Source organism: Strongylocentrotus purpuratus, unplaced genomic scaffold (genome assembly GCF_000002235.5).
Source record: "Strongylocentrotus purpuratus isolate Spur 01 unplaced genomic scaffold, Spur_5.0 spur5_scaffold_5, whole genome shotgun sequence".
In the NCBI taxonomy this organism is placed as follows: domain Eukaryota; kingdom Metazoa; phylum Echinodermata; class Echinoidea; order Camarodonta; family Strongylocentrotidae; genus Strongylocentrotus; species Strongylocentrotus purpuratus.
Window position 1 is genome coordinate 12,198,434 of NW_022145611.1, and position 21,943 is coordinate 12,220,376.

The 21,943-nt window shown below is 37.7% G+C and overlaps 1 protein-coding gene across 1 annotated transcript; it reads left to right on the top strand.

The window, feature by feature from the left end:
* Positions 1 to 7,745: 7,745 nt before the first annotated feature.
* Positions 7,746 to 21,924, top strand: LOC587266 (2'-deoxynucleoside 5'-phosphate N-hydrolase 1). The gene is made up of 5 exons (XM_030999570.1): positions 7,746 to 8,580; positions 14,599 to 14,796; positions 15,284 to 15,340; positions 18,279 to 18,389; positions 19,306 to 21,924. The coding sequence occupies exons 2-5, from the start codon at positions 14,640 to 14,642 to the stop codon at positions 19,443 to 19,445; spliced, it is 465 nt and encodes a 154-aa protein (XP_030855430.1). The 5' UTR covers positions 7,746 to 8,580; positions 14,599 to 14,639; the 3' UTR covers positions 19,446 to 21,924.
* The last annotated feature ends 19 nt before the right edge of the window (positions 21,925 to 21,943 follow it).

A 21,943-nucleotide genomic window follows, 5' to 3' on the forward strand; every position in this document is an offset into this window, starting at 1 on the left:
ATATGAATATGAGATTATAACGTAACATAATAAAATGAAGTTAGTTCGGTTAAATTTAGGGAGCAAAGAAATCGAAAGTGATTGTAAAGGCTCACGATAAATCAACTCAAGGCAATTTCAACAGCCCTATCCATCACCTTATGAAATGTGGAAACGTAAACGTAATTCGAACATATATGCTATGGAATAGACAACAGCGTATTGAAATTGACTGATTGAGCTGATTTTCGAAAGTTTTTGCGATCGTTTTGAAAATAAATTGTTAGAAATAAAGGTTTTTAGAAAGGTATGAACGAAATATATAATGTAATGTAATAATGAAATAAAACGGAGTAGAATAAAATGAAATATAAAAGGAGAAAATATGCATATATTTGAAAAACAATGAATTCCAAGATAAAATTGCAATTGTGTGATAATGCATAACATCAGTTTTCTGTTCTTCCACAGCTCTTTAATTTTCAGGCTAAATTTTTATAATCTAGTATCAAAATGTGTTGTGGAATGGTAGATGTAATCAAGAGTGCCAAGCAACTTTTTTAAAACCTAGTATAATGCCGTTTGGATGAAATGAAATCCTAAGAGAAAATCATGAGCCGTAGAATCTTACAAACGAAGATGCTGTACAAATCGTCTTACCTAGATTCGATGGGCGTCAAGCAGAAGAATGTAGAAACCACTAAATCTACCCAGTATTTATAATGTTGACCATTGTAAGACATAGTGATGGGAGTCAACACATCTGAGTTATTTCTTATCATCCAATGTGCAAATGTCACATCATCAATATTTTCAAGTATGACTTTATTTTGATCAAAGAAGAAGAAAAGAAAAGCATTTGCTTCGTCAGCATTTTTCAAGTTCAAAAGTTCAACCGTAGCATCAACCTGTACCGTGCTTTACTTTTCTTTATTTTACTTAATACTGCCCTGGATAGGCAGCCATTTTTAACTTATAGATGAGTGTGCTTTTAGATCTGCTTCACCTTTTTTCTTATATGATCATGTAGATCATCGAAAGACATAGTGATGGGCAGAAGCGGTGCTCCGGGGGGGGGGGCAGGGGGCAGGGGGCACAGTGCCCTCCAACTTTTGCAAGTACTTTAAACGTGCCCCTTTTTGCATAGGAAAGGTGCCCCTCTTACTTTGACAAGTGCCCCTTTTTACAAAGGAAAGGTGCCCCTTTTACTTTGACAAGTGCCCCTTCCCCTTTCCACCTCTGATAAGTGCCCTTTTATTGTGACACGTCCCCATTTTCCTTTGCAATAAGTGTCCATTTTTCATTCTCATAAATGCCTTTTTTAATCTCTAGTAAGTTCCCCTTTTTAGGTATGAGAAGCGCCCCTTTTCACTTTTGATAAGAGTCCCCTTCACCTCTGATAATTGTCTTATTCAAGTCTGAGAGGTTCCCCTTTTGCTTTGTCAAGTTTCCCTTTTCCTTTGTAAAAAGTGCCCCTTCCCCTTTTAATAACTACCCCTTTTTAACTTGGATAAGCACACCTTAGATTTTTCACATGTACCCCCTTTCCTTTTAAATAAGTGCCCCTTTTTCTTATGATAATTGCCCCCATTTAAAAAAGAGCCCCTTTCCCTTCTCATAAATGCCTCTTTTCATCTATGAAAATAGTTCATATCATTCTCATAAGTGCCCCTTTTCATCTCTTGTAAATTACTCTATTCATAATTAATTCTCTTTTTCCTTATAAGTCCCCCTTCCCCTTCTCATAATGCCCAGTTTATTTTAACGTGTGCCTCTTTTTCTTTTTGATAAGAGCCACTTTCCTTTCTCATTACCCTTTTATCAATGATATGTGCCAATTTCCTTTCTAATAAAGAACCTATTCATTTTTCACTTCTTATAAATGCCCCCTATCAAAATCTGATTGGTGCCTCTTTTCCGTCGACAAATGCCCATTTCCTTTTCATCCCTGGTGCATGCCTCTTTATTGAGGTGTGAGAAGTGCCCCCATTTTCACCTCTGATAATTAGCCTTTGTACACGTGCTCCTTTTCTTTTCTAATAAGTGTCTTAACCCTTTCGATAAGTGTCCCCTTTCCCTCTCATCATTAAACGTGCCCCTAATTTCAAGCGACTAAAAGCAATTTCCCCCAAAGGTCGGTCGCTACGCTCGCTCGTAGTTATAGATGTTATAAGTATGTAACTTATCAAAGATCTTCTCAGTCTTCCGTTATGAGAATGTGCTTATAACTCCATCAGAATTGGGTTTTTCCTCTTTATAAGATGTAAATTTTCGCACTGCGACCTCACAAATCTTAATTTTTTTCCTCGCTAGCATATGAATTTATAGACCATCACACACATCATAAAGAAAAACAAATATTGAAATCATCCCCGATAATGTAATCACAATATAGGGGTACACACTAATGTCTAAAAAATTGTATATTTTCCCTGTGAGATTTCCCTTTGAAGGTGCCCTTTTGTCTCCAGAAAGTGCCCTCTTTTGTTGATTCCCCCCCCCCCCCCCCCCACTTTGGAAGTCGCTCCACCGCCTCTGGTTGATGGGAGTGAACATGCACATCTGAGTTATTTCTTATCATCAAATGTGCAAATATTTCATCAACGTCATCAATATTTTTATTATGACTTTGTTTTGATCAAAGAAGAAGAAAAGAAAAGCATTTGCTTCGTCAGCATTTTCAAGTTCAAAATTTCAATGTGAGCATAAAAATTAACCGTGCTTTAGTTTTATTCTATTTTTACTTAACACTGCCCTGGAGAGGCAGCCCTTTTCAACTTACAAATGGGTATGCTTTTAGATCATGCTTCATGTTTATTCTTTATATCTTATAGAAACTGCCCTGGAGAATTGGAGATAACACATTTTCATCATGCTATATTTTTTCTCAAACTTGTTATTAAATCGGATACTACTACCCTGGAACCATTCTCCAAATGCAAGCAATAAGAAACATAATTGTTATGCCGTGAAAAAAAGTGAAAAACGTTTTGCGGTAAAAAGATTCTGAAAAATCTGTGATTTTTAAGGGCATTTCATTGAGAATGGCAACATAATTTGATATAGCTAAATTACCTAGATATTAATGAGCATCGAGAGACAGAGAGAGAGAGAGAGAGAGAGAGAGAGAGAGAGAGAGAGAGAGAGAGAGAGAGAGAAAGAAAGTAGACAGTAAATTGAACATTTGGCATATACGTTCCTATATATATATATATATATTTACCGTCGATATCTAAACATTCAGATATGGATGATACAATATTAGTATTGCACGTGCGCCAGACACGTGTTGCTGAACCGGAATGGGGCAGTACAATTATCTTTTGATTTTTAATATGATGAGCAGTGTTCAATAATAAGGTTGGGGCAAAGTTATACCAAATATTGTTTGCTAGCTTTTGGAAAATTTTGAGGTACTGCCCGATTGTCTGGCTGTCCAGAGTAATGTCTTTTCGATCTATTTCGGCCTAGAAATTTGATTTTCATTATGATGGTTTAATTATTTCAGTTATATGATTTGCGATATCTTGCCCTTTCCTTGACAACATTAACTCCAGCTTTTATTCTTAATTGACCCTAATATATAAAACAGAAATATTAAATCACAAGAGAAGGACCACATTTGCTGGCCGTCAAATAGCAGCCCTATTCGGGACATCAAGCAGACCGACATCCCACGGGACCGCCATTGCCAGTCTCAGGAACCCAAGACGGCTTTCGGAAGACCCACAAGGCTTTAATAATTCTAAGTCCCGTGTGCCATCGGCCTCTCTGGGTGTCGGTCTTCTGTGCTGTACACCCGACGGCAAATCATTAATGGTATTGCAATGAGCATATCATATAGTGCTCGCGTTAGAATATGAAATGATGTCAAGCTTGATCAGCAGGGTTTAGGGTTAGTTCTTACACCTAGCTTCCAAAGAAGAAGATGAGTTTCGAACCCTGAATGTCCCTTTGCTTATGGAGTTTTCTCTTTCGACATGAGTACCTGTCACTTCATTCGTTATCATACTATGCGCTGATAACGACTCCCATGACAGTCGCGTAATCATTTCACAGACAATTATTGATAAAGGAGAAGTGCCATAATATGGTATATTAACAAGCCACAGGTCTTTCGATTTTAACCTTACGAGGGTCGAATCCCCGCCACAACATTAACATTAGTTGGCCAGCTATGAATCTACATTTGCCACTCACGACCCAGGGGAAGTAAATGAGTGCGAGAGGATGGAGTTCTCCGACGGAATGAGAGGCCACAATAAAGCAGGGGGTAATAGTATTATAAACTCATGCGCTCCTGAACAAACAGTGATGGCGCAGTGTATAGTAAGTGTTTGGCGTTGTTTTGGATCGGTATGTGAAATTATAAAATAGAAGATTAATTCATTCTTCTGGTAAATGGAATACTAGTAGATGCCCTTTTTCATTTTTAGAGAACACTTTTGAGTACAACATAATGGCAGCAAATAAATGAAAGGAATATCATATTGAATCACCAGAACAAAATTGGGTTTTTGTTTGTATGGTGCTAAGAGGAAATTAAGAATAATTGAATAAAATTAATGAATGAAACAGGGAGAAGAATTTAAAAATAAAGAATGGCGAAAAATCGTTAAAGGAAAGATCCCCCCCCCCCCCCCATTTCGTACAGTCTGCTCGTTCTATCTTTGAAACTTCAATCAAATTAACACCATCGTATACCTGAAAATAACATGAACAAAGCAATGTGGCAGCATAACCATTCTGGAAGCAAGCCTACATCAATGTCAAATCATTATCTAGCAAGGTCCGTTTTGTATGGTGGCCCTGAAGGGACATCGCGAATAGACTAAATCGTGAAAAATTTGCGATAAAATTCACGATATCGTCAATTTTATCGCATATTTTTCACGAAGAAATTCACGAAATTGACGATATCGTGAACTTTATCGTGAAAAGTTCACGATATAAAGTTCACGATATCGTCAATTTTATCGTGTACTCTATCGTGTACTCTATCGTGTACTCTCCTGACGGGCGCTTCGTAAACAAAACCAGCCCTAGCTGGGGGAGACAGAGAGAAGGAAAAAAGGAAAGGGAAAGAGAAGATAAAAGGAAAGAAAGAATAATAAGAAGAAAAGAGGGAAACGGGGGCAAAGGGCTTTTGCCTCGTCCCCCCGCCCCCCGCCAAAAAATAAATAAGAGAGAGAGAGAGAAGGAAAGGGAAAGAGAAGAAAGAAAGAGAAAAACGAAAAAGAGGGAGAATAGGAAAGAAAGGAAAAGAAAGAAAAGAAAGGAGGCAGGAGCCCTTCGCCCCTGTTTCCCTCTTTTCTTATTCTTTTTCCTCTTCTTTCTTTCCTTTTATATTTTCTTTCCCTCTCCCTTCTCTTTCCCTTTATGGCGGAGGGGGGGGGGGGAGGTAAGAGCCTTTCGCCCTTCCCCCGTTTCCCTCTTTCCGTCTTCTTCTTCTTTCTTTCCTTTTATATTTTCTTTCCCTTTCCCTTTCCCTTCTCTCTCTCTCTCTCTCTCTCTCTCCTATTTATTTGTTGGCGCGGGAGGGGGGGGAGGAGGCAAGAGCCCCTCTTTTCTTCTTATTCTTCTTCCTTTCCTTTTTTATTCTCTTTCCCTTTCCCTTCTCTCTCTCTCTGTCTTATTTATTTTTTGGGCGGGGGGATGCAAGAGCCCTTCGCCCCCGTTTCCCTCTTTTCTTCTTCTTCTTCCTCTTCTTTCTTTCCTTTTATCTTTTCTTTCCCTTTCCCTTTCCCTTCTCTCTCTATCTCTTATTTTTTTTTTTTGGCGGGGGGTGGGGAGGGAGGAGGCAAGAGCCCTTCGCCCTTCCCCCGTTTCCCTCTTTCCTTCTTATTCCTCTTCTTTCTTTCCTTTTATATTTTCTTTCCCTTTCCCTTCTCTCTCTTATTTATTTTTGGCGGGGGGGGGGGGGGAGGAGGCAAGAGCCCTTCGCCCTTCCCCTGTTTCCCTCTTATTCCTCTTCTTTCTTTCCCTTTCCCTTCTCTCTCTCTCTCTCTTATTTATTTTTTTGGCGGGGGGGGGGGGGAGGTAAGAGCCTTTCGCCCTTCCCCCGTTTCCCTCTTTCCTTCTTCCTCTTCTTTTTTTCCTTTTATATTTTCTTTCCCTTTCCCTTTCCCTTCTCTCTCTCCTTATTTATTTTTTGGCGGGGGGGGGGGGAGTGAGGAGGAGGCAAGAGCCCTTCGCCCCCCCCCCTCGTTTCCCTCTTTTCTTCTTATTATTCTTTCTTTCCTTTTATTTTCTCTTTCCCTTTCCCTTTTTTCCTTCTCTCTGTCTCCCCCAGCTAGGGCTGGTTTTGTTTACGAAGCGCCCGTCAGGAGAGTACACGATAGAGTACACGATAGAGTACACGATAAAATTGACGATATCGTGAACTTTATATCGTGAACTTTTCACGATAAAATTCACGATATCGTCAATTTCATCGTGAAAAGTTCACGATAAAGTTCACGATATCGTCAATTTCGTGAATTTCTTCGTGAAAAATATGCGATAAAATTGACGATATCGTGAATTTTATCGCATATTTTTCACGATTTAGTCTATTCGCGATGTCCCTTCAGGGCCACCATAGTTTTGTAAACATTGTTCGACTTTGAGAATGATGCTATCACTGGGTGATGACGTATACCCATTTTTTGCAATAAGGCAACGTATGATTTCGAACTCAGTATATCCAGCAGCTACCATTTTGTTAAGTGTGTGTTAGTTGTTCACATTTATGAATTAAAATTCGATTGCGGTATCTTTCTACCAAATTGTTCCAGATCCTTTCAGAATAATGTTTATCTCAATACTGGTTCCACCAATATATTTTACTATCAATTTTGTCGTTACTTTCCTTCCAATCCTGCAGTATAAGTAGGCTATAATGAGCAATATTTCATTAAATGGGAAAATGAAGTATATATAGTCTGCATGTGGGTGGGTAATCAGCATCAATACATTAATTCATACATTCATCATTTCACGTGCTGCTGTTTCATGAAATTATAAATAGTAATAATAATAATATTAGGCTTTTATATAGCGCTTAATACAATGTCTCTAAGCGCTTTACCAATATACTATTACCCCGGTCATTGGATTTAGTGCTTGCCCACACACACTGTGTGCACAATCTCCACTCCCTGGGGAGCATTCCAGCCAGGCGTTACTTGACGCTCAAAACTCTTTGACCAACAATGACGGTCGCATCCTACCGGGTACCCATTTAACACCTGGGTGGAGAGTAGCAAGTTTTAGCCAGATCGCTGTATTGCGAATAATAATAATTATAACAAACGGTGCTTATAAAGCGCTTACCACCAGCATATACATGCATTAAATACTACTTCTAAATCTTATTTTTCCGACATCTGCCTTACAATCTCAAAATGATATAGCCCGTTCTACATTTTTTGTTATAATCGTACACGTAGATTGAGCAGTACATTTGTCATACTATGTGAATTATTACGTGGCTATGTCTTTTTGTGTGTCATGTATCAGTCAGTCTCATAGAGATATAAATACATATAACTCTATAATGGTCAGCCTATATCATTTTAAAGATTCTAACATTTCTATAAATTATGTCTGATATTATATAGGAACCAGAGAGCGATCAAATATTCATCATTATAGTTTACAATTATTAAATTGATTCGTTAACTAGCGTTTTTTAAGGAGGTGTGAGGGACAGTTTACCCCCCCCCCCCCCCCCCCCCGACCGATATCGATCTGATCAAGAAAAAGGGCGCCCAATTTTTCACGTAGCGGACAAGTTGCTCACTAACGCTGATTTAGTCAAGAAGTTAGACTTATGACGGTTTCTAGGAACGGGCCCCAGGTATCTATTTTGCGAGCGGTTCTCTTTGTCAATGTTTTCCAACTTGACAGTAACCAAAAGCAAGCTAAAATGGGGATTAACAAAAGAAACTGCTCAACTGTTAAAACAGCCGAACCGTTGTCGCTAGAGGCCGGACATGGGAGAATATCCATTCATGGGATTTCATTACCCAACCAGTCTTTGAAGAGGAAGGTCGCGGTTGCATTCCACTCAAGTTGAGTGTCTCATCTATACAGGTCATTGCAGGTCTTTGGATACAATCGTTTGCAGTTGAGGAAAAGGCGATCTGTATACGGAGATTGTTCTCTTTATTCAGCAATCAAGAAGAGAAGTTGTTTTAAGATCCCTGGAACAGGCTCATAGTTTTGCATTGGATACCCTAGTCTGCTAATTTCAGAGTTTCAACCTCCTTTCGCATCAATTAATTCGCATTTTCATTTTTTCGTCATAAGGAGATGAATAACCTCGTATACGTGTGAGTGGACACAGACATATCCTTCAGTTATCTTCACTACATTGCACGGGATGATACCTGTCCTCGATACCGCAGTCACACCGCCAAATCGACCCCTTAAGCGTCCTCATTAACCGACCAATAACGTCCAATACCATTCGGGTAATGTACTTTTAATTCAGTTTAGTCAGTCTTTTGCCTGTCTCGCTGGTGTGACTCGGTAGTATAGTCTCGTTGTTCTGTGAATACATTCGTGCATGTAATCTCATCATTTTCACTGTATCGGCGGCCCATCAGTGCAAAACCGGTAAGTTCAAATCTCCAACTTAAAGTAAGATAGTGTATCACTTTTCGTGGACCAGCCAAACATTTAAAAAAGTCTCTAGAAAAAGATTTTATCGCATTTTGGTGGTAATGCATGGCATCCGTGCTAACAATCCTGCAAATATACTGAGGAATAAAATACGGGCGGATGCCACGCGCAATTTTTTAACAAAAATATCATTTGGGCTCTAATTTTTTTTTTTGACCGAATATGTATTATCTGATAAAGCCGGTCTATTTTCACTATGAATGTTGGATATTACGCACATAACTATTATGTATAGCGCAACGAAACATAAAAGTGTGATTTACTCAGAATTCAAATTATAAAAACTAATTATATTTCAAAAATTTTCACACACCCTAAATCTGTCCTTTGAAACAATTTTTCTTAATATTCTTGATTTAACACATAAAAAAAATATTATGTTGTCATGCACACACATAAAAGAAATAATCAAAAGATGTGATGGATGCGATATTGATTAGTCGCTATTATTGTTCCCGACTCTTGCCTAGCAAAATAAGCAGAAAAGAATGTGTTCACATGAATGTACAATATTGGTCCACTTTAGTCAGGAAATAGCCAGGAAATTATCTATACTGCTCTTCCTGGGCATTGGAATCGTTATTTCTCCATCGTTCCCACGTACATGTACATCTACATCTGTATATACTATCTGACTGCATGGGTCGATAGTATAGGAGATAAAATAATGTGGGCCAAACGCGCTACCCAAGGATGTAAGTGGTAGCAATGATAAGGAACAATGAATGTAAAAATTTGATCCACTTTAGCCAGGAAATAGCCAGGAAATTATCTATACTGCTCTTCCTGGGCATTGGAATCGTTATTTCTCCATCGTTCCCACGTACATGTACATCTACATCTGTATATACTATCTGACTGCATGGGTCGATAGTATAGGAGATAAAATAATGTGGGCCAAACGCGCTACCCAAGGATGTAAGTGGTAGCAATGATAAGGAACAATCCATTTGTATGAGAGTAAAGTACGTGTCCTTAATAATATACAACAGTACTCTATAATGTTATTTGGATATTAAGAAGCTGATAAATAACTTGTTAACATTGTTTTCAACATATTAAATGCTATCAACATTCTCTTCAACTTTCATGATGAAGGGATTAAAAAAAAATGTTCCCACCTTGTGTTCGGAGGATTAAGCGGAGAGAGAGAGAGAGAGGAGAGAGATAGAAGTGAATATTTTCACGATTAACTACCATGTATATTTAGGTATTCGTGTCCATTTTAACAAATAATTGCAATGACGACCCTCGTCATTGCCTTGTTTTCGTTCACATTCTCCTGGTTTTCCTTATCGTCCAGAAATCTTATTCGTTTTGCACGTAGTGCTTGTTTTTCCTAGTTAGGTGCTTTTCTCATGCCCTTTTCCTTTCAAATTTCGTAGGCATCATCTCTAGCATCTCATCAAGGTCACTACATTCTTTGATTTTCGAAATCACTCATGCATAACAGTCAAGGCGCCATTTTGTCCGTTTCTGGTTCATTTTAAGGCCTTTCTATCTTCCTTCCTATCTCCACTATCCTAGATCCTACAAACTTCTAACAATTTCCTCTCGATAGTCTAAGAGATGTTCTTTCATCTGCGACTTATAACCTGCCCTTCAAAATGCCATCTTCATACTCAAAATTCAAATCTGAAACCGATTCCGTCAAAAATCTCTCAAATTCTTTTTCTCATATAAATTCCGTTTTGTATTTAGATCTCAGACTAATTGCACAAGACCATGCTAAATTTCACGCTCTAATGGCTATGCAAAACATAAATAGCGCCCTCTAAAGTTCTGGGAATTGGCCGTATCTCCATTATGGCTTGGCAAACCCGTACCTTTTTTGGGATTTAGATACTTGAAGATATGCCCTTTCCAGCCATATACAAAATTATATACCCTAACACTGACCGACTTTGAGAAAAATGCCCTCCAAATTCGCCATTTTCAAGAAAATTCCAAAATAACTTCAACTTGCTCTAAAATGGCGATCTTTATACCTACATCAATGAAACTTGGCAGACATAATTTATATACGTGACAACTGTCTGCCAAGTTTAGTAAAATTTGAATATGTCAGCGCAAAGTTATCGCCAAAAATTATGAATTTACTATGCATTACGTGATAGCGCGTGTCAAACTGACCGCAATGAAGTGTCCTTTTGAATGATACCAAGTATAGTATATGTTCACACAGAAAATTGTGAGTAAATCGCATTTGAACAAGAGTCACTATATGAATTCCGCCGAGTTTCCGCCCGATTATAACACGTATCGGCTATATCGTCATTTTTTTAGACTGCTTTTCGCCCCCTAAACGTCCTTCTTTTTCCTTGAAAATTTGCAGTGACATGCCGAGTTCCAATACGCAGGGCACGTACCTCATGGCCGGATTTTTAAAATTGGTCAATGGGGTCATTTAAGACGCCATTTTGTCCTATAAATCTATTTTACATCACGTGTTTCGATAGGATTATCATAGAAAAAAAGAGAGTGGTTTACAATAACAATCATAAAATTCTCTTTCTAATGATACCAAATACGGCCCATAAAGAGACATAAAGAGAGAGAGAAAAAACAATTTAAAGATGAAGTTGAGTTCTGGTCATGCAATTGCATTGTGAAAGAAACGGTGTGGAACCGACCAGAAAAGGTTGATCATCTAGCATATAAGAATTTGTGTGTACTGCAAGATTCTGGAATCATCAAAATGATAAGAAATTTGGCCAAGTCTTGGTAAAGTTACAAACACTTGCACAGAAAGATGTATATGGGACTACACGAACACGTGGCGTAAAAAGCCGGCCCCCCGATTTTTACGATGTTACATGAATATTTAGAATATAAAGGCATTTGAAGAGCCATGCTTTTCAGGGAACATGTCTTATCTGATGTTCTTCCACACTTGCATAATAAGAATTAGTATAATGCTCACAAATTATTTTTCACCTCTTCCCAGAACTCAATCCTTGTATAAACATTATATAACATTATATTCTTTTTATTCACCTTGCCATATCGTTAATGTATGTATTTTGTTGACTATAGGGCCCCGCTCACAAGCTTAGCTTCTACAGGGGTCCTAAAACCATTCACTTAATGATGTACTATTACCAGTCTCTTTTTCATGTAAAAGATTATATCATGTTTTGTGTGGTTTTGAATAAATGAACTTGAACTTGAACTTGAACAATCTTCTCTTTAACTCCGGTCATAATACAGATCCTGTACGTTTTCCGCTCATGCATTACACGCATTGTCTATTGGGGCATATCGGGTTCACGCTTTTGACCCCCAGAACGATCTCGATTGCAATGACACACATGCACCAAATCCCCTTGGTTTTTGCACACAGTGCTTGCGAGCCCTTTCTACGTCCTTTCCCCTATCCCAATTTCTTTCAAACTTCGTAGGCATAGTCACTACCATCCCATCAAGGTCACTGTTGAGGCCTTTCTTTCGCCCTACCTATCTCCAATATCACATAAGCTACAGACTTCGTGCAAATTGCTCTGGATAGGGCGAGAGAAGCTCTTTCGTTTGACACGTAGAAACATGGCGTCATTGCACGCACATCGTTGTGACACGATTGCATTTCTAGTTTCATACTTTTTTAATGGCAATTTCGTCCCGAAGACGAACACAAATAATACAATTTGGAGGCAACTTTTTTCACTTGAGTACCTAGGATAAGAATATGCCATATTGAATTTAAAAGGGACACGGCTCGACTGTACACCCCCCCCCCCCCCCGACTCAACTGAATTTAATTTTAAACAAAATGTACTGAATATTACCTGTTTTTAACCTGCTTGTAACAATTACAGAATAGAGGAGATGTGGTGATACAGTAGTTTATTCGTTTGACTTTAAATCAAAAGGGTACATGTTAGACGCTCAACATTTTCACTGTAGCTACACCACCTGATATATGCTATACACACACCAAAATCACCCCTTCAGCGATTCTCATGGAAAGTGTACTGAAAAGAGTCATAAAAAAATACATTTGAGCATTGGTCTTGTCACGTTTCTAAATCGAAAGGAAATTATTTGCTTTGGCAAGTGTGATTGTTGGTACACGTTCTTTGAACCCACCTATTTTAACGAAGGGACACAACTGAAAGGGATATTATTGTACATGTATACATAATTATATCCCCCCCCCCCAAATTATCCTAGTTAAATATCCCGCGATGTCACCGAATAAAGAGGCTTCAGGCATTATACCCAAGATCATACAGGCATAGATCTGAAGGAATACATGTATATATTTATAATGGTGAGATCAAGGGCGATGTGACTTGTCCGGCCTGGCAACGGCTGCTGCTGTAAGCTGGTTCATGCAGGTGATACTGGGGGTAGGCATGGGGCGTGGCGCGGGTGAATGCGTATGCGTGCCTCGGGGCTCTCTGGGAGCAGACTAGCCTTTAAACAAGGCCACATGTCTGTTGCTTGCTGTATTTGCTATTTTTGTTATTTTTGCTTGTTTCACGTTGTATAATTTTGATTTGATTTGATTTGATTTATTGGTTTCTGCATCTTTTTCTTCATACATTTTCATGAACATAATATGGTTTGATACAATATTTTTAAGTGTATATAATTTTATACAGATAATAAACTAATTTAAACAAATATATTGAATGCATAATTAACATACATTAGATGCAGGAGGGCTACAGAAATAAGCAAAGTAGCTTGACGTGCCCGCAGCCCTCAACTTAGTTACAGCAACAATAACAAATAAAAATAGAAAAGACTGACTTGCAGAGAAGAAAAGGAAAGGGGAGAGAAGGAGCGTTGGTAATACAATAAATCTCGTACATCTGCTGATTGCCAATGCAGGTTCATTCATGAATGACTAAACGATGCTGGCTAGGTCATGGACGATTACACATCATTGTTGAATACAGTCAATGTACACACGAACATGAATATAGTACAATAATAATCATCTTATGTTAAGGCTTCTTGCCCACCTATTATTACTGTTACGTCCCCTACCGTTACAACTACTTCAACCAAATGTGAGTTTTATGATTGAATGCAGGTTCATTCATGAATGACTAAACGATGCTAGGTCATGGACGATTACACATCATTGTTGAATATACAGTCAATGTACACACGAACATGATATGTGAAGGCTTCTTGCCCACCTATTATTACTGTTACGTCCTCTACCATTACAACTACTTCAACCAAATGTTAGTTTTATTTATGGGAACCTATAATCTACAAGCTGAGCTTTTTAATAGGTTCCTCACATTTCACTCTGTATAACCTTATATTAATTACAATTAATTTCGACGTCTTTTCAAAGAATTAATTATATAATGTGACACTTTTAGTATATTTCATATTATGTTCTATTTTTGTCAATTATGTAAATTCTTTTTATTTGTGAAATGTGAAATAAACTTGAAAACTTGAAACTTGAAACTTGATGGGCTTGAGGCGTCTTGCATTCATTTTTCTACAATTGCCTTGCTTAAATTAATTAATCATCTAGATAAATTTGGGGAGCTTGAAGAATTTTCCCTTTCGGTGTGGGGGGGGGGGAGGGTGAGTCCCCCCCCCCCCCCCCTCTTGAACTGCAACTGAAGTCATACCGACCAAACCTTGCCTGGCCACTTTGGGTAACACAGTGTTTTGTACCGTCTATCGTCGGTCTAGTGGTGGTGAGTGTCGGTAAGGTATCACTCGAGACTACTGCACTTTTTTCTCCAAACGTCCATGACCTTGTGTATTTGTTTGGTCCATTTTTATTCTTAGACTAGGATGTAAATAGGTGAATTAAAAAACAATAGTGATATCAACATCAGACTTGTTTTTCCATATATCTTTTGAGAATACAGATTACAGAATTACAGTTTAAAGATCACCTGTTTATGGACACTAATCTGATTTCACAGCGCCCATCGACTTCGTAATCTTCTGTATTAATTTTGTGTTAATAAGGAGGAACGACCCGAGGACAGCTTTTCCCACTGTTGTTAAAGATGGGAGACCGAGGTTTGAAGATCTACTTCTGCGGCAGCATCCAGGGCGGTCGACAGGATGCTGAGCTTTACACCAGGATCATCAAGCAACTCAAGCAATATGGACAGGTCCTGACAGAGGTCATAGGAAACAAGGATGTTCTTCGTATCGAGGCTGGTAATTTTTTTTTTTTTTTTTTTTTTTGGGGGGGGGGGGGGGGGGGGGAGTTTGTTTTGACGAATTGACAGTAACCCGTTTACGTATTATTGGCTTTGTATGTTCCTTTCCCCTACCCCTCCCCTCTCTCTCTCTCTCTCTCTCTCTTTATCATTCCCTCTGTCTATGTTGTTTTTATGTTATGTTTCACTATTATAATAACTTATGGTCTACTAGAATATTTCTGATAAAATATGGATATCACCGACGAGTTCTTAAACAAGAACCAAGAGAAGAACGTAACGCATTCTTGTGTGGTTAGCTTTTAGTGTCGATTTTCATGTAAGTCATCTCTAGATCTGTATACATAGCGCACTGTTTAAACTATTGAAGAAATAACATATGAAAGACAATTTTAAAATTTGTCAACTTTTGAAAGATGTTACATCATTTTTCTTTTCTCTATTTCTTTTGCTCTTTTATTTTTGCTTTTTTATTTTTGCTTTAGCTGTGACAGAAGCTGAGATATATGAACAAGACATCGAATGGCTCGCTTCTGCTGACGGTAATGATTGATTTCTCATTGACATGAGCGCTATACAAGAACCCACTATTATTATTATTATTATTATTATTATTATTATTATTATTATTGTACGAATTAGTCTTCTTTTTTGTGGGGGGGGGGGTGATTGTGCACACAGTGTGTGCGGGCAAGCACTGAATCCAATGACCGGGTAATAGTATATTATTTTGTTAAGTGCCTAGAGACGTTTGTATTAAGCTCTATATAAAAGTTAATTATTATTATTATTAATATTATTCCATGGTGATTGATAAAGAAAGGGAACAGGAAGGAGTTGCATCATTAGAGGAGAGTATGGTAAATTATTATGGTATACTATCAGGAATACTAAATTCATTCATACATTCAAATTCAAATTAATATTTATTTCTTCCAAATCAATTTGACAACATATTTGACATCAGTTGAAACAGCTTTTTTAAGAATTTAGTATGAAGTATTGCCATCTAAACCTCTGAAGGCAATATTTAAACAATATTTAATGGATATTTTGCACCCAAAACCCTTGAACGGTTACCACTACTGGTCTTTGTTACCTTTAAACAGAGTGCGATCCCCATCCAGCCAGTCACCAGATTTAGTAATATCATTCTGTGTAATGATTTATTTAGGAAAATGGAAATTTAATACTGGTAAGTTGTTAGATAACATCACTCAGTCTGATTCGATTGATATGAAGATATATCTCATTAATGAAACAGTGTAAAGGCTAACCACAGACATTAAGCCATGCAGGCACAAATTTAGTAATCTTCTTTTGTGTATCTAAAGACCGAGGTTTCCCTGGTTTATTTGGGAGAATGGAAGGTTGATATTATGGTTAAGTTGTTGGATAACATCACTCAGTTTGATTTGATTGGAGATAATAATCTCATTAATAAATCAGTGTAAAGGCTACACAGTGCGTCCCAGAAAAAACGAAACCGAGAAGTATCGATGTTCTATAATAACTTAATCACAACTATAATTAATGAATGATACATATTTGGAAAGCTTATAGTCTCCTCTTTCATGTGATGCTAGTCAGATGATGCATGAGTGATTAAAAGCAATTTGAAGGAAGTAAACCAAAAAGACATTTGGCGGGCGGTATCTGAATTTCGAAGAAAAATTCACATTTCTAGAAAGTTGAGTTTCAGCCCTTTCAATCAGGAAAAATGATCGAGGAATGACAAAGTTCTGTTTGTTTAAAGTAGTGCTTGCATTTCCATAATTTTATTAAACGAATTCGTTTTCACTGGCTGCCCGCCGTATCAATAAACGAAATTAACAAAAGACTTAACTCTGTTTCGTTGACAATCAGCCATAGACGAGAGTCTTCATGCATGGCTGATTGTCAACGAAACGGAGTTAAGTCTTTTGTCAAATCTGCAAAAATCCTCTCGCTCCCTCGCATAATATCCTTCAAAATGTACAAGTAAATATTGTAGAAAATATGTTGGTATCACGTAAGCACAGTTTACACTGTATGTTTACAACATCAAGAGTTATAGAAATAGATCAGTGCTAAAAAGAGAGGATATTCAGCTTGCTCTTTAAAGAAGTCCCTTCCTGCCTACTTACTAAAATTGACCTAATGAATATTTACAACCCTTCGGACTGCACACTAGATACCGGCAAAGTAAAAGTGAATTGTGAAAAACAGTAAATTGCTCGTTTTTATACTATAGTTTTGCTAAAGAATGTAATTTTGTAATACAACATATTTCAAAAGTCTGTGAAGGGGTAGCATATAGAGCTATATAATAAGACGTATAATGGGGGTAGTCACTTTCGTCACATCCGCCCCTTTCACTGGCCTACTGATGGGGGGGGACAGCAACCCCCCCCCCCCATAATATCCTCTTCTTTTTCGTCATGTATTTTATTTGTTTTCCATATGAATGTATCCTCTTCCCTCCCCTGGTGTACGTGCTTGCACATGCTGCTGGTGATTGTAAGCGGTGTGCGCTGATGACTTAAACTCTTTCACCAGAGCACTTCTAGGAATTGTTTTCGCATAAATGGCTAAACAGTTTGGTTTTAAAAAAAATGCGCCACCAGGCCGGCGCCATCAGCCCAGCCTGAGAATTTCGCCGGGCGTCCTAATTGAATGATCACGCCACCATCGGCTGGTAGCAAGTAAGTAGAGGGAGGTTGGTGTGGTGGAGATCAAAATGAAATAGGCCAGATTCTCGACTAATAAGGCAGCGGCGTATATTGAGTCCAGTCATTGATAGTGCTCTGGAGTCTGGAATCATATTTTAGGAGGATGGGGGAGGCACCGCGGGTTCAAATTACCAGTTCGATGAATACGAGACTGGTAACCGGGGTTGGACGGCTAATTATAGTCATCATCTCCCTTCCAGGTCTGCGATTGGGACAAATACCCCCCCCCCCCCCACCCCCCCCCCCCCCCCCCCCCCCTCATCCGTAGCTATATACTACTGCCCACATCAGACACAATACTAATCGAGGGTTGATAGTACGGTGTTTCCACGCAAAAGTCACGAAAACTATGAAAGTAAATATTCGTCAATGGTAATATTTGATATATAGCGTGAAGTGATGGGTAGAAAAGGGCAAACACAAGAGACAAACACTAAGAAAGAGGACAAATATACAGTTGCTCATTCTACCCTCAACAATTGCTGTGGTAGACAAAGGATCATCCCTTCATTGCTATTATGTACAAATGTGTAGAACAAGCGTCACATGCATATTCACCTGTTCTACACATTTGGAGGGTAGAATGAGGAACTGTATATTTTGTCCTCTTTTTTGTCTTATGAAAGAGCATGAATAAAATATTTTGTATATGTAGTTCCATTTTATGGTCCTCTCCCTCTCTCTCTCTCTCTCTCCCTCTCTCTCTCTCTCTCTCTCTCTCTCTCTCTCTCTCTCTTTCTCTCTCTTTCACTGCACTCCTCTATCGTAGTGGTGGTAGCTGAAGTCACACAGCCCTCTCTTGGAGTTGGTGTTGAGTTGGGAAGAGCACAGCTTTTAAAGAAGAAAGTCTTGTGCCTATTTCGACCACAAGAAGGCAAAAGTAAGTGTGGTATTTTCCAATTCAACTCGGACTCTTCAACGTCCTTTAAGAACAACCTTAAATCCCATTTATTTAATTTCGTGTTTTGAAGACAGACATTCATTCATTCATTCTTTCATTTTTGCATTTTCTTCTTATGTAAATGTTAACGATTCTTTGTCATGATGTAATGTGTTCCCTAATATTTTGAAGCGCCTTGAGCATTTAATTAAAATGGATAGTGGGGCTATATAAATCTCATATTATTATTATTATTATTATTGTCCGTCTTCAAGTGGATTTTCAATTTTCCGATTCATTTAGTTTAATAACATAACCGTTTTTTTAAATAAGGTTTATTAGCATTATACTCGTTCGACCGCTCCGTACCTGCTAATATTATGATAACGTTGATAAAACACGGCAGCAGGATTGAAATTTGAACATTTGGCCTACTTTTTTTATTTTCACATGCCTTTTTGGGGTCTAACATTTAAAGGGGCACAGTTGTTGACTGGTTGTGCCTCTTAAATACGCCAGCGCGATTAATTGTGACTGTTTTGTTTGCGGGATTCCAGGGGCGGATCAGGGGGGGGGGGGGGTTCGGCGGTTTAAATCCCCCCCCCCCCCCTCTTGGGCGGCCAAGTGAAAAAAGGGGGAAATGAAAAAAGGGGCCAAAGGAAGAAAGAAAAAAAAAGTAAAACAGTAAAACCGCGCAATTTTTGGAAAATCCTGGATCCGCCACTGGGTCAACCACCCTCCCCCCTTTGGTAAAAAGCTAGATCCGCCCCTGGGGATTGCGTGCATGTATGTAACGTCCAAGGGGCCAATATTTGTGACCGTTTTTTCTCTTTCTTTTGTTTGTTCGTCTTTGTTTTTTGTGTTGTTTAAAATGAAAGTTGATACTATTCATACATTTTCTCAACGATTATTCCAGTCCTGTCGGCCATGGTTCGTGGAGCTCACGACGGGGAATTGTTTATGGTGAAGGACTATAGGGAGGAGGACCTCCCTACAATATTCAGCGAGTTCTTTCGACAACATGCCCCTTTTCACACCAACAGTAATGCAGACTAAAATTAAGTTGTGAAAGATTCTCAATCCTCAATTTCAACAACGGCCTCCTTGACACCAAATAAATTGGGGATTTAACATAAATTGAAGAAAGAGTGTCCTCTGAAATGCCATTCCTTACAAAGAACTTGGTCAACATACTCATTACTGGCATCGTTTACACTGAGGCGGATTGAGATCCGTGAAGTATAAGTGCACCCTCTGACATATACTGTCGCTCAATCTGCTAAGAGGAAATTCAATGAGGAGAGAATGAACTGGAAGTGGAATCTCATATGATGTTGTTAAAATAAACTAAACTTGTGAGTCATTAAATCGACCATTTTTCATTCAGAACGGCTCAAACCTCGCCATTATCGTCAAAATTGCAGCAGCTCGTATTTAATATCTTAGAATGTATCTCCAACGAACGCAGTATAACATAAATCATAGTATTATTGTATTATTTTCATAATTTTACACTTGAACAGGGCTGAATTCAGAGGCGAATCCATAAAGGGGGGGGGGGGTGTTCTTCTCTACAAAATCAAGATTTACAATTAAAAATACAATTCAGAGTAATTATAAATGATGACCCTTTTTAAGCTTACCAATTAATTTCTTTACATATGCTGGTACCCCCTACCCCAATATAACCTTGGATCAACTGAAATAAAAAAAATAAAAAAATATATGAACAAACCACAATTAAAAGAAACACACACATGTCAACAAAACATCAATAAAAACACACAAGTCAATATTACATGTACGTATCATTTTGTTCCATTTTTATTTTTCTCTCGGACGAGTGTACAGTATCTGTAACTTTTCCTGAATATAATAAAATAATTACTCCACAAATACAGCGAATATAATAATAAAGTGGTTGCAGACACATCTGCATCTATTTTTGTGGAATAAAAATGCTATAGTAGGCAAACGCAGTGGTGAGAAATAAAGACCATTTCTGCCACGGTTTGCTGGGTACTTGGCTTCAGATGATTTGTAATCATTAAGAACACAAAAGATTCTGAGCAATTTACATATTCAGACACACACTGTGGAATAATAAGAGGACGGTATTGCTATGGTGGTATCAAACATGCAAATGAGAAAAACAATGTTAGTCATGATAGATCATTAAAGATCCTGGATGATCGAACTTTCAATTGGGTAATTTTACTGAACATTACAGACATAATTTATTCATGTTCAAACCGTTAATACAGGTATAACATAATGTTGTATACAGTTTACATAATGGATTAAATAGTTAAATGTATGTTAATTAAGTTATTTCAAAGAGTATGGGATGGAATGTATTTTCATCTAAGCAAAGTTAAATTAATTCATTATGAACATATATTTGCAAACATAAATAATGAAATTAGATTATGAAGTGTCACCATTTCTAGATGGCTTTATTCAAAATATAACTTAACATTTCAGTTGCACTTTTGAACACACATTGATTCAGTGTTTAAAAAAAATAGTTGTCAAAATCATCTTTGTCATGATTTAGTCAGACAACTTTACAGTATAGTTCACAGTTCTTAAATGTGATATACCCATATACCTGTAGAGTTCTATATATTTCCCTGATATAAAGGGGATACAATGCAATAGCTGATGTAGTTCTGTCTTAATAGAATTAGTACTTGCCACAAGTTAATATAGACATATTCGGTTTTACTCAAAGAACCCTGTGATAACCCCACAATGTAATTATTATTTTACTATAATAATGTCAAATTGCTGGCTGTGATTAGTAGGGTCGAAGCAGCTTTCATGCAGACACGTAAACAATATCTCTTCATGATAAATTATAAAATCTTCATTTTCTAAGAGCCAAAAAATGGCAGAAGTCATTTGAAAGATTTTATACGAGGTGGGTTTTCCCTACCCCTACTTTTCAACTTATCTTTAATACATACAACTATACATGTACATAATCTAAATAGTACAACGTTTTGTTCATAATCACAACTAAAGGTGCTATTCTTTCCAAATTCATACTCCGTCAAGAGCAGCTTCAAAGTAGTTTTTCAAGATATGGCCCAGTTGCATAAAATGTGTATCAGCTAAATACTGCTGTGATCATGACATACATGCTCACTGCCAATCAAATCAGATGATTTCAGTAGAATTTATTAATTGTGACTTTTATGAAACAAGGTTATTTTGTCATTGCACAATGTAAGGCATGGAACCTACATGTACATAGGCTGTCCAACATCAAGCAACTAAATCTATATTGAATAAACCTAAATGTTGAGCCCAATATGCCAATCAAGTCTTGATCTTCGATTAAAAAATACATTTTGTTTGGTCAAATATTCACTTTTCTGATCTTATATTGGCTATGATGATGATAAATCTTATCATGGCATAAATAACATTTATTCTATGCCACATAAAAGTACAGATTAGAATGAAAATTGGCCATGAAAATGTCTATGGGGTGGCCTATTATCTCTTGTGAGATTGTGAACTGCTTACCTAAATGCATAGCAAAAAAA